Genomic DNA, 14,194 nt, shown 5'->3' on the forward strand with positions numbered 1-14,194 from the left:
ATTCATTAATATGAAGCATTGAATTCACATTTGTTCATGCATTTTTTTTTTAACTAGTGCAGTAAGAGTGTGGTAAGTCTTGAAGTGACAACCTGAGGAGTATGGTACTTTGTTATGTATCATGTTTGTTCACTCCTGTTATTTGAATCAGTCCTATACACAGTAGGGAAGATCCTCCACAGGTGCAGGCAGACGTCACAAGGTAACTAGAACAACAAATAGAGGAGCTTAGCTTGGCATTCAGTTTCCTATAGTGTTCGTAGAGTTGCCTGTGTCACTGAGCCCCAGTCCCCTGTAGTCGTAAATCAATTACCTTACCATTACCTGTGACAATTTGCAACTCAAGGTAGTTCATCAATGAAGGCACATTCATGTATTGTAAGTGTCTTATCAACTGCCCCAAAGCCAACAAATTTGCCAATGAAATGTGGCCTAAAAGAAACCCACCATGGATGCCCACAATATTTAACTCAAGAACATCAAATTAATGTCAAATTAACAAAAGGTTCAGCTTGTATGTATCTCAATAAAAGGAAGGTAGGTGTTGCTATTTCCTGGTCTCTTCTTCCTATGGTTGCCCTGTACCAGCCCAGGTGATGAAAGACATCGTTTATATTAACTGTCCCTGCCCAGGTGATGAAAGACATTGTAAATATGAACTGTCCCTGCCCAGGTGATGAAAGACATTGTAAATATTAACTGTCCCTGCCCAGGTGATGAAAGACATTGTAAATATTAACTGTCCCAGCCCAGGTGAAAGACAAATGTACTCTCCCAACCCAGATGATGAAAGACATCATAAAATATTTACTTTCCCTGCCCCGATGAAAATAATCATGAATATTAACTGTCACAGCCTGGATGAAAGACATCATTAGTTTTAACCATCCCCACCCAAGTGAAAGACATCATTAATATTAACCATCCCAGGCCAGGTGAAAGACATTGTAAATAGGAACTGCCCCAGGCCAGGTGAAAGACATTGTAAATAGGAACTGTCCCAGGCCAGGTGAAAGACATTGTAAATAGGAACTGTCCCAGGCCAGGTGAAAGACATTGTAAATAGGAACTGTCCCAGGCCAGGTGAAAGACATTGTAAATAGGAACTGTCCCAGGCCAGGTGAAAGACATTGTAAATAGGAACTGTCCCAGGCCAGGTGAAATATATTGTAAATAGGAACTGCCCCAGGCCAGGTGAAAGACATTGTAAATAGGAACTGTCCCAGGCCAGGTGAAAGACATTGTAAATAGGAACTGTCCCAGGCCAGGTGAAAGACATTGTAAATAGGAACTGTCCCAGGCCAGGTGAAAGACATTGTAAATTGGAACTGTCCCAGGCCAGGTGAAAGACATTGTAAATTGGAACTGTCCCAGGCCAGGTGAAAGACATTGTAAATAGGAACTGCCCCAGGCCAGGTGAAATACATTGTAAATATGAACTGCCCCAGGCCAGGTGAAAGACATTGTAAATAGGAACTGTCCCAGGCCAGGTGAAAAACGTAAATAGGAACTGCCCCAGGCCAGGTGAAATATATTGTAAATAGGAACTGCCCCAGGCCAGGTGAAAGACATTGTAAATTGGAACTGTCCCAGGCCAGGTGAAAGACATTGTAAATTGGAACTGTCCCAGGCCAGGTGAAAGACATTGTAAATAGGAACTGTCCCAGGCCAGGTGAAAGGCATCTTTACAAAATGAGGTGATCGGCATTGTTCAGACACTGGCTGAATAACCAGATGACTCCAAACAGTGCCCCTAAAGCCATCCCCCTTTAGACTAATTGATACAAATAAAATATATTTAGCCCAGGCCTCCATACCCTGGGCAATGTCAGAATTCTTCTAACAGCATAAAATTTACAACAATCGGTTAAATTCTGAGCCTGCAGGGTGAACTCCACAGACTACTGCCATTAAATTCTCTGCGAAAGCATGAACACTGCAAAGTCTTTCCAGGATTCACTTGATTTTACATGCTGTTTGATTAGGGAAAGTCCCAAATGATGATGGCATGCTGTGGTATGTTTGTATGTGTTGGAATATCTGAAAATAATGTATACCCTTAAATTATAAAAGCTTTACTTCAATATTGCCTTTTTTTCTCTCTGGAGACAAGTGTGCCTTAAAGCAGTTTCTTTTTAGTTTTGGGCCTTTTGATTTTGAGATTTTCGAATCTCCCAAACTTTCCAAACTATGTTGTCATTGGCAAAATCACATGGGAAGTTCAGTCTGTATCGAAACACTAGGGTGGTAGGATGGCCAAACTTTATTATATTTTGTTTGGTTGCTGATCGTTTTTACTGTTCTAATTGGGCACAGTAGGACCTCTGTGTAGGTGATAAGTGCAATTATCATACTCTTGGGAAACATCCTGGAGCCCCCATTTTCTTACATTCCATAATAAGCTTCCAAAAATGTCTTTCAAATAGTCTTTCAAAGAAAATAGGAACAAACAAGGTTTCTGATGACCCAAACAAAAGCAGGCCTCCTCAGGGTACTCACAGAAATTTTACATGCAACTAATAAAAGTGCCCTAAAATATACCTCCAGAAAATCCAACCAAAAAACTCTGCCAGCATCTCTTAAAAATGTGCTGTCCCGGCCCAGGCGAAACATGTGGTTTAACAATGTGATCAACGCAAGTGAAAGAGACTCCATAAAGGGGCAACCTAAATTAGGTTGTCCAGATCTTAACGCAAAAACCCTGCATAACATCAACCGCAATGTGCATAAACCATCAAGTGCGGAGGTAGTTCACCTATAGGATATCCCTTTAACCTTAAACCTGAACATCTAACCGGAACTCCAATTCTCAGAGGTTAAATGCACTGTATGTGTGGGAGGTCCTTGCTTCCTACTGCCCCTTTATACCCTGTTGCTTAGAAACCAAGCAGTAGCCTTGTAGATTGCAGATCTTCATTGAATGCTTTGTCATCAATTCATCGTTTCTACTGAATGGTAATACTCTTTAACTCCGGTGCTTGCACTTGGATTTCTGTCTTGGTGAGTACATGTTAGAAGTGTATAGTGAGCATGGGTGTTTGGGTACTGTTGATGGTAATCATCTCTGTAGAATGTGCTGTGTCTAGTGTAGCATAGACTGTTAGAAATGTACAGTTCCAGTCAACGGTTTGGACACACCTACTCAATCAAGGGTTTTTCTTTTTTTCTACAATTTTCCATATTGTAGAATAACAATATATAGTAAGACATCAAAACTATTAAATAACACATGGAATCATGTAGTAACCAAATAAAAATAAATATTATATTATTCAAAGTAGCCACCATTTGCCTTGATTATAGCTTTGCTCACTCTTGGCATTCCCTCAACCTGCTTCTTCAGGTAGTAACCCTGAATGCATTTCAATTACATTCAAGGAGTTCCCACAAAGGTTGTTTCTTGCTCGCTGCCTTTCCTTTACTCTGGGGTCCCACTCATCCCAAACCATCAGTTAGGAGGCATTTTGGTGCGGAGTTTAGGTCACCTGATGCAGCACCTTAACTCTCCTTATGGTCAAACTGCACTTCAACAGCCTGAATGTGTGTTATGGGTCATTGTCCTTTTGAAAAACAAATGATAGTCCCACTAAGCGCAAACCAGATGGGATGGCGTATCGCTGATGAAAACTGTGGTGGCCATGCTGGTTTAGTGTGCCTTGAATTCTAAATAAAGGCATTGTCACCAACAAAGCCCTCCCAAACCGTCACACCTCCTCCTCCATGCTTCATGATGGAAATAACACATGCAGAGAGAATCTGTTCACGCAATCTGTGTCTCACAAAGACACAGCGGTTGGAACCAAAACTCTCAAATTCGGGCTCATCAGACCAAAGAACCAATTTCCACTCGTCTTATGTACATTTCTTATGTTTTTTGGCCCAAGCAAGTTAAATGAAGGCATGAAGGCCTGATTCACGCAGTCTCTTATAAGCAGTTGATGTTGAGATGTTTCAGAAGTGTTTCAGAAGTGTTCCAGAAGTGTTCCAGAATTGCAAAACAAAACCACTAATACAATTACACACCCCCAATACACATACCCCCCCCCCCCCCCCCACCGCAAAACAAAACCGCTAATACGATGACGCTCCCAATTCAATACAATGCCCCTTCCCCAAATATGAACGCTCCCAATTCAATACAATGCCCCTTCCCCAAATATGAACGCTCCCAATTCAACACAATGCCCCTTGCCCAAATATGAACGCTCCCAATTCAATACAATGCCCCTTCCCCAAATATGAACGCTCCCAATTCAATACAATGCCCCTTCCCCAAATATGAACGCTCCCAATTCAATACAATGCCCCTTCCCCAAATATGAACGCTCCCAATTCCATACAATGCCCCTTCCCCAAATATGAACGCACTCCCCCAATACGAAGACATTACCACTTCAGGGTGGACGGCCAATAGGAAATTATTCATATTTATTATTCTGGGTCATTCATCCCCAGATAACACACATACGTCTTGCTAATGTCTGCCTTAGATCAAGACATTGTATTTGCGTTTACAACATGGAGAGGAGTTCAGCTGTGCATATGAAAGATCAAATGGATCATATTCCATTTACTACCCCAAGAGGAGGTCGGCTGTGTGTGTGTGTGTTAGATCGAATGGAATGACTGTGGCAGCAGTGACCCTGGGGCTTCCTTTCCTGTGGCGGTCCTCATGAGAGCCAATGGCTACTTAGAAGAATTTAAAATGTGAAATGTATTTTGATCTGTTTAACCCTTATTTTATAGTTTGATGTCTTCACTATTATTCTACAATGTGAAAAATAAAGAAATACCCTTAAATGAATAGGTGTGGCCAAACGTTTAACTGGTTCTATATATATATATAAACTGTGGTAGTATTTATCTAAACGTATTCAGTACAGTAGTAGTAGCATTGAATTTCATCACAATTACTATATATCAGGATTACATTTCAGGGATTGCAATCATTGATGGGCATGAGGGCAACAAAAAACTCTCCCCTAACATCAGTTAGTGTGACTAATAATCATGATTGGTTCAAGATTAGGTGATGCTATAGATCGGGGGGGGGTGGGGGGATTATACCACCAGTTTCCTGTCCCTGTAGTAAATTAACACAAAAAAAATTCTAAGTGGCTCAGCTTTGTTCTTTTTTTTTTATGTACACATTTCATTTCAAATCATATGCAGTGGGGAGAACAAGTATTTGATACACTGCCGATTTTGCAGGTTTTCCCGTTTACAAAGCATGTAGAGGTCTGTAATTTTTATCATAGGTACACTTCAACTGTGAGAGACGGAATCTAAAACAAAAATCCACTCGCCTTGTTTGGAGGAAGAAGAAGGATGAGTACAACCCCAAGAACACCATCCCAACCGTGAAGCATGGAGGTGGAAACATCATTCTTTGGGGATGCTTTTCTGTAAAGGGGACAGGACGACTGCACCGTGTTTAGTGGAGGATGGATGGGGCCATGTATCGTGATATCTTGGCCAACATCTTCCTTCCCTCAGTAAGAGCATTGAAGATGGGTCGTGGCTTGGTCTTGTGATTTTCTGGATTTTTGTTTTAGATTCCGTCTCTCACAGTTGAAGTGTACCTATGATAGAAATTACTGACTTCTACATGCTTTGTAAGTGGGAAAAGCTGCAAAATCGTCAGTGTATCAAATACTCCCCACTGTAAAGGGTATTGGTCAGAAGTACCATTCTGGCCACATGAAAGATGGGAAAACATGCTAAATGTGTTACACTTGCTCAATTAGTAAAAATGAAAAATCTTTTGAATTTGTTCATGCCAATATCCACAACTTTACTGCACCTAGTCACAAACACACGTTTGCATGAACACTGAACACACACACCTGTGTCTTTCATCTCTGGGCTCTCATTAGCACATTTCCGGTAGTGGCTAGCACATTAGTCATACTTGTTCAAAGTGGTTCAAGCTACGTGTATAATATTGACTCACAGGTTTTAAGCAACAATAATGGCCACTTTTATAAAATAATATTTTACAGACTTACTAAGGCTTATGTATATATCTTGATTTGCTTTTTAACTACTGTATGAAGAATGCCATTACTGTTAGTAAAAACCTATTTACTTATTCATATTTACTTATTTTTATTATGTCACAATACTTGCTTACTAGCTTACTATCCAACTACTATGAAGACAGGGACCACGTTAAGATATTTAATAAATAATGTGTGATACTCATTAGTGAGTGTCACATGTACTCTATATCTTACTCTGGAAGTTATTGTTTGTGCCTGTTGTGTTACAGTATCAATATTTCTCCTGAAAATTGTCAAAATTTTTAGGACATTTCTCAAGAAATACATTAAAAAGTGATACTTATAATAATAGAGGAATATTGCTGTATGTTTATTTTTTCTCAAGTTAGAGAATTCCAAGAACAAATTCATTGGCCAGCTGTCACTATTGCTGTGCTGCCTTTTTATTTCACTTGTCACAATCCTTAAAAAAATTATTTTTGGAAATGAATCAGATTAAACAGGTTGCAGCCGCTCGCTCACAAACTGGTTTAGAATTTTGTCTCAATTCTCATTTTGCACAGAACAGCGGCAGCCTTGTGTGATCACATTAAAACCCATGGGCAGTCTGGATAAAGGGCTTTGAAGCCAATCTCTTTCTGTGTCTCACTTTACTTTTCAGGGTATGTTTCAGGGCATTTCTCTTTATTTTTCAGGGTATGTTTGTTTGCCACTGAAACACCATGGCACTGTTCTGTACAACATGCACTACTGTTTAGTTATAATAGCAGTAATACTACTTCAAATTGGAGTAGGATTGAACTCCCCTGAAATCATTGTTTTCTGATGCAGATGAAGATCGCCTCACCAGAAGGAAGAGTTTTGTTGACACCATTTCTCTTCAAGTGGATTTCACTCCCAATAGCCTTCCAGATAAGGTGTGTCTGAACATATTCTCTATTGACTCCGGGAGCATGAAAAGGAAATGTTATTCACTCTCTGCAGACATGTTGTGTTATTGCCTGTCTGAACATTATGTAACTCGACCCAGGGTTCTGTTGAGAAAATGTTATACATTTTGTTCCTTTGCAGTGTCCGCTGGCTGAAGAGATCACCTTTGAGACACTGAAGAAGGCCATTGGTAGGTCAATAAAACCCTACATCACTGAGCAGAACACCCTCAGCTGTGTCTATTAGGTGGATTGCGTAGCAAATATAAGGTGACTCTGGGTACTTCCAGACACAGTATTGAATATTGACCCCTTTTTCAATGAAGTGCTCATTATTTATAAATAACTGACAATGATTTTAGTTTTATTGAAACACTCACCAGAATACTTTTAAATGTTTTCTCTCGCCCAGACACCACAGGGTTGGAGGAGCAGGAAAAGGAGAAGAGGCGCCAGGTCATGGAAAAGTTCCAGAAGGCTCCATTTGAGGAGATTGCTGCCCACTGCGAGTCCAAGGTATACCAGAACCTGTGATTATCACAGTGGTTCTGCACACTACAAAAACCACACAGGCTTTCTTTTGCAAACCCACACATACACACATGAACACACTGGAATCCAGATTGACATTGTAAACTCGATGAGCCCAGGAAAAGATGGAATATCAAACCGCAAACAAATATAAACCCTGAAATTGCATTTGAAGTGTGCAGACTTTTCTCTTCTCTTGTAACTCTTTGAAAAACAATTCTAATACTTCCAGTATTTCAGACTTCAAAGGCTTCTGATTCTGCAAACACTTTTAATATTTAAAAATAATATAAGATTCTTTAACTGATCCTTGTTGTTGAAGTTGACATTCAAGCAAGCCCCAAAACGGAACAAAACTTTTTGTTCAGTTTAAATCTAGTAAATGAATAAATGTTTATTGTATTGAACTTCAAACTTACTGTGGTTGCCTTTCATCAACAGGCCAATTTGTTACACGACAGACTGACACAAATCTTTGAGCTCACTATCCGGTAAGTGACCACTGAGGTTAGAAAAATACTAATTTTGGTTATATTGAGTATTTCACTAAGAACTGTATTTAGTTTGTTAAATGTATCATGTTTATTTATATATGGGGGGTTTTTTCTTCATTTTTTTCCGGTTGGTTTGTTGTTGTTAGACCAGAGAAATTGCAATGGTGGTTTTAAACTGTGTTTGTATAAACTATTTCCTCCTCCCATTTTTCTTCCCTAACCATTCCTTTCACTACCCTTCTCTTTTCTTTCCCACTGCGTTGTCTTTTCTCTATCCCTGCTTTCTTTACTTTCTCTTTCTCCTCTGTCTTTCTTTCTCTCTCCCTCCTACTCCCCAGGCCCCCCCCCAGTCCCTCTGGAGTCGTGTCCATCTCTGCAGGCCATGCTCAACACCAGTCTATCCCTGTCTACGAGATGAAGTTCCCCGACCTGTGTGTTTATTAGATTACCAATAAAAAATGCTGTGTCCCCTTCCCAACGGGGTCCATCCTCTAACCCTGCCTAGACCTGTACTTCTACTGGAGCCAAGACAAATCCCAACTACTAACACAGTGCACCCAAAACCCTAACCCATGTTCCGAACCAAATTATACCACTAAATTCCTATCCCCTTAATCCTCACCCCTAAGTCAGCTCTAAAACCAGACCTGCTCCAACAAAAACTTGCTATGGCACTGGAATGACTGTTTAACGATTTCTTCACAATGCACGTTGTTCCAAGACCCCTTCTCAGACAGTGTTTATTACCAGAAATGGCTGTAACATACACAGAAACACGAGCTGGCTATACACACACATTCTCATCGATAGTCTAACCAAATGGCTTTGGTCCATTGGCTAATATGCTGAGAAAGTGAAGAGAAACCAGACAGTACTGTAGTGACCATGCCATTTTCAAGACACCTTACTAACAAATAATTGGCTAAGTATAAATAATTTCTAAACTGTTTTGTTAGCTACAGTAGTGCTTGTGTGTTATTAATAACCTGTCCAAAATTGACGGATGTCTTGAGTCGTCTTTACGATTTACCGTTGTGACGTGCATCTTCTTATTTCTGTACATAGTAGAGAGAAATATTTTTTAGCTGCCAGCCAGAAGAACTTTTACTTTATTGATATTATGCAGGTTAGTCTTGACGCTGTAGAAAGATAATGCCTTTCTTGGGTGACGGGCTTACTTGAAAGCCCTGTAGAAGTGCTGATTTGATCCATCTGGATCTAATTAGCAAGATGTCAGGATTTAATTGAAAACCGATTCATATGTTTGTCTGTGTGAAAAGATTAGGTGAATTTCAGAGTTTTTCCAATTCTACTCTTTTCTTTTCTGAAAGCCCCAGCTGGCTAGATTGAGTAGTGTTCTTTATTACAGGTCTGTTAGGGGACTATTGGAACCCCGTTTTGGGACTAGGCCTCTAGTAATGTGCACACCTGTTTTATTTGGTCCAGGGTTTTCTTTCACTGAATCAAAATTCAGAAACCATTTCCCAACACCTCCTGTACTCATGCACTCAGGATTTGTCCTGAATAAATGGTTTTGTGGACCAGCTGATGCCAATAAATAAAAACAGCAGTTTGTTTCTGAAGGCACCATGTTATCTAGTTGCCATGTAGACAGTTTAGGGTGACATGTCCACCAGGTGTGTTTTTTTCCCCCACATTACTTTTAACATTTGGTACAGAAAAAGAAAATGTGAAGGCACTTATGTTTCTTTTCTTCTAAATGATTGAAAATCCTGAAATGCACCAGGAGTTTGGCAAGTTGTGCCTGTTGTCTTTTAAGAGATTTTAACGGGGACTGTTATAGCGAACAAACCATTTCACATTGGAAGACGTGTTATTTCTCGTTCCAGTATTTTTGCTTAGTCTGCACTTTGACATGACGTCTATTTGATATCATAGTGCATTGAATAAGTACCCATGTAGGTATGTATATACACACATGCATTTGTGTATTGTAAAAAGGAAAGACACAGGGAACAGACACAGTGTAAGAGTTTACTGCCCTGGAGAGCCTTTATTAACAGAAACTACAGGGGGGGGGGGGGGGGGTTCGTGTCGTCAGCGACCTCATCACTCTTATCCTTAGTTATCCTGCATTGTGTTCATCACAGGGGCAGAGCAGCTCCAAGCTTGGGCTTGAGGTTACACTTCCTTTCTCTCCCCAGAGCTGCTCTTCTGGGACCCTGTTATATTCCCTCTGACAAGGCCTGATTGGGGCAAGTGTGCCTCGTCAGGGGGTGGCAACCAAGGGCTCCGTTCTGCATCTTTGGCACAGGTGGTTGCCACTGGGGGCGTTACGGGAGAGGGCGCGTTCATGCCGAAATATACACACACGTGTATGTCTGTGTATGCAGGTGCTATAAATATATACACACGTACACACACACACATTGATGTGCCTATTGCAACAGGCCAGACTTATGTGCAGTATAGGGATTTAGCAGCAAAGTCTTATTCACATGGGATTGATATCTTGCAACTTACTGTTGATGTGTCTGTGTGACTTGTCTTGATTATGTATTGATTGTTTAGAATAGGTAGGAAAATATGAAGGTAACCGATAATACGTTTTCCAACTTATTCAGCTGGTCTAAGTCTTTTATAGGTCTGTTTATCATCTACGACACCAAAACACGTCATCGCCAAAGAATCAATTTTGTGTCGTGTCCCTACCTGTTCCTTCACACTGTCAAACCTCTAAATAACTGTCAAACAACTCTTCCAGATCCAGATCTATGGCTGTCTGATTTTCAGGGCTTTACCCAGATAGCTATTATACCCTACTGTCTGTATAACTTGTCTCGGCACAGCAGTCACCCCTTTGAGCTACACCCTATCCCAGTTCTTGGTTTGAGTGAGACGTCCTGTGTGTACAACGCTGCTTTATTCCCGGATAAAAAGGTCCTCCATTTACTGTTTTGTAAGAGAACCTCAAGGCTGGTGACTTTAACTGCTAGGCTGATCTGTAAGCAAAATGTTGCTAAATCCAGTCCCAGAGTCGAACAAGATTTGTCTGTCTTTAAGCAAGGCAGTTAAGCTTAATTGCTCCTCTATGTTGATCTAGAAGTGTCTGCTAAGTGTTTAAAATGGGGGGTAAAAATACAAATTAATCCCCCTGACAGATCTGACTATCCAAAAGGATCAGTTGAAAGTGGAGCGGCTGCTCAATAAAAGTGGTTGTTGGGTTGGGGTAGACTCTTCCAGATAATGCACTCAAAACAGTGGGAATGGAGCCAGTTGAAATTGCAAAGGAGCATCTGTTATGTGTGTCATGTAAAGATGGTTAACGGTAGGAGCTCAAGAAAAAATTATAAAGAAGATGTTAATGTTGGCTACCAAAAGGTTCTCATTAATGGCTTCCTGTTGTAACAGGATACAGCCAAAGATTGCTGTGGATGTTTGTAAGGCCTTGGTTGGGACGAAAAGAGGTGGATTTGCATGTTCAAGGTGGTTTGGTATGTCTTAAAAAGTCCTTGCCCAGCTATAAACTCAGCTGATGTATGAGACATGAGTGTACTGAGAGAATAGCGGATCAGATGTTTTTATTGTGGATTGGGACTTGGTTAAGCTTTTGAGAGTGTGGTTGGCTATTGATTCTATTGTTTGGTGTATTTTTCCAGGCCCTATTTTAAGATGTTATTGATGGATAATTGCTTTTGCCATTTCAATTGGATGGTGGCGGTGAACCTCTAGGGAAGTACTGTAGCATCAGGGATACGTTTAATATACATTATCAGTCAGAGGTCTGGACACACCTACTCATTTAAGTGGTTTTTCTTTTCTTTTTATTATTATTTACGTTGGGGAATAATAGTGAAGACATCAAAGCTACGAAATAATGTTATCAAGTAGCAACCAGAAAAGTGTTAAAACAGATAAATGTTTTACATTCTTCAAAGTGACTACCCTTTAACTTATGGACAGCTTTGCACACTCTTGGCTAAATGATTCCATATGTTACTTCAAAGCTTTGATGTCTTTAATTGTCTATTATTCTACAATGTGGAAAGTAAAAAAATTTAAGAAATACCTTTGAATGAGTATGTGTCCAAACTTTTAACTCATAGTGTATATATTTTTTTATTATAATTTTGTTGCTAATTTTGTACTCCATGTCCCAGACCCTGAAATCACTTGTGGAATAGATATGTGCTTCATATTCTGAATTTGTAACAGACAATCTGCCTTTTTGGAAACCCACCCAAGAGCAGCCAACATTCAACAATGTTCCTCCATATTCATTGAATGAAAGAAAATCTTACTTTACTCTGAGACCTTGATCATTTTGATAACAGTTTATAGTCTATATATATATATAGTCTGAAGTCAAATTAAAAGGGTGTAATATTATTCATGAACTAGTGCAATATATTTTCCTCTGTCATTTCACGAGTCATGTAATTTCGCAACACATAATGTCTTATATTGAACTATGATGTTATTTTTTGACACATGGGCATACGGGAATACTATGAGTTAATCGGGAGATTAAATATCACGTGTGTATGGATAACCTATGGGAGATCACACCAGAGGTTGTAGGCCGTACAGAGTCATTGGTTTAGCCAGTCTCATCGCTAGTCTGCTAGTTCTACCGTGTGTTATCCATTCCCTGAAAATGGACTAGTTGGAGCTCAAACAGATCTGGCACCACGCTTTAATAGACTATCTTTATGCTGAATTTTCAACAGTCTGTGGTATATTTTTATAGATTTATATCATGTCAGTGGTATGTTGCCTGATATAAATTGGATGGAGATCTATAGTTCTTCAGTTTATCGTGCAAAATCAACACTGAAGTGGTGCGGTTGTTCCATCCAACACATCATCAAAAGCATTGATAAAAGACAAAACGTAATACGCAGCTGGGTATACCCATTTGAGAGTAATCACTTTTTGACATTCACCTTATCCGTATTAGATCGACTACACATTTTTAATTACAATTTTTTAAGGAATTGAAAAAGTATAACAGCCCTGTTTTTACACTACGTTATTTACATTTAAACTTTTGCAGTGATTAAGATTTAGACGTCTAATGTGGTTCACAATGGGTCAACTTTGAGCACTTCTATCTCTTGAATTTTTTCAGCACTAAGGACCAAAATCTTTTTTGTTCTGAAATGGGCAAATATGTATGGAAAATTTCACTCACATCCAAAAGGCTGCTGTGAAAAAGTGAATACATACAAAAGGATTTTCCCAGCTCTATTAGTGTTTTTTGAGATTAAGTTTGAATGAAAACCAGCAAATGTGAAGTGAGGAGACTGCAAGGGAAGTCCATTTTCGTTTCTTATCACCATAACAAGTCATAGAATAGTGATTACAGTCTCAACAGTATAAGAATTACCTTTAATCATTTCAGTGAATGGTCAGCTACATTAAAGCATTATGCTTCACATGAATACTGATGTAATGTTTGTACTTGTATAACTACCTGGTACTATGGGAGACATGGTTTAACATTGTCTGATTTATGGTATGGGTTATCGCAGCGATGCATGTTTGGTAATTTTTTTCAGGTTCAGTTTCTTGGCTACATGTTTTATTCTATGGTGGAGTATAACAGTTCCATGCATCATAATACATTGATTTATGAAAAAGGTAAAGGGACCATTTTTGTGTTTGAAACCTGTTTGTGTTTGTGATGCAAAACTTAGTACTTTGTGCCTGTTTTAGAAATGCAGTTATCTGATGTTATGCCATCACAAAAAAAGCATATGATTTTTAAATGGTAATTAAAAACCACTGAACTGCAAATAATAAAGCTTGACTTATTTCAATTTACGCATTGTTAATTAAACCACTATGATGATGACAGAGCTTCTTATCAGCAGATCATTTCTGTGCATAGAGATTATTGTAAGTAAAAAAAAAAAAAGTAAAGTTACAAATAAAATGTTTATTTCAAAGCTATAAATATGCCTGTGTTTTGTATGAGTATGATTATAACACAAGTTGGACTATTTATTTCATAATGAATGTGCATTGTAAAATGTGCTTTATGTATTATGCATGTTAAAAAATATATATATATCTTATGAAAGTACACTGAAGTGCCAGAAAAACTGGTACACCACTCTAATACTTGTTAGGCCTCCCACGGCAGCGCAGAACTGCAGAAATACGACGGGGGCATGGACTCCACGAGCTTCCGGAAGTATTCTGTAGGCAAGGAAGGGTAGGATTTCTGTGTTCCACAGCGCTTTGCATGGCATCCCAGATGTTTGATAACGTT

General features: G+C 39.3%; 1 protein-coding gene across 5 annotated transcripts in view; it reads left to right on the forward strand.

Moving 5' to 3' along the window:
* The window catches only part of efr3a (EFR3 homolog A (S. cerevisiae)), an 87,455-nt gene extending 73,579 nt beyond the window's left edge, over positions 1 to 13,876 (forward strand). For 4 of the 5 annotated variants that reach the window (XM_010893009.5, XM_010893000.5, XM_010892991.5 and 1 more), the window contains 5 exons: positions 6,834 to 6,919; positions 7,074 to 7,122; positions 7,344 to 7,447; positions 7,904 to 7,953; positions 8,295 to 13,876. In XM_010893009.5, coding sequence (XP_010891311.1) covers positions 6,834 to 6,919; positions 7,074 to 7,122; positions 7,344 to 7,447; positions 7,904 to 7,953; positions 8,295 to 8,400 — 395 coding nt within the window. In that variant the 3' untranslated portion in view covers positions 8,401 to 13,876. Of the gene's footprint in view, positions 1 to 151; positions 1,381 to 6,833; positions 6,920 to 7,073; positions 7,123 to 7,343; positions 7,448 to 7,903; positions 7,954 to 8,294 lie in introns of those variants that run through there. The other variant, XM_034288565.1, reaches the window with a different exon arrangement.
* The last annotated feature ends 318 nt before the right edge of the window (positions 13,877 to 14,194 follow it).

The sequence above is a fragment of the Esox lucius genome, chromosome 3 (assembly GCF_011004845.1).
Source record: "Esox lucius isolate fEsoLuc1 chromosome 3, fEsoLuc1.pri, whole genome shotgun sequence".
Taxonomy (NCBI): domain Eukaryota; kingdom Metazoa; phylum Chordata; class Actinopteri; order Esociformes; family Esocidae; genus Esox; species Esox lucius.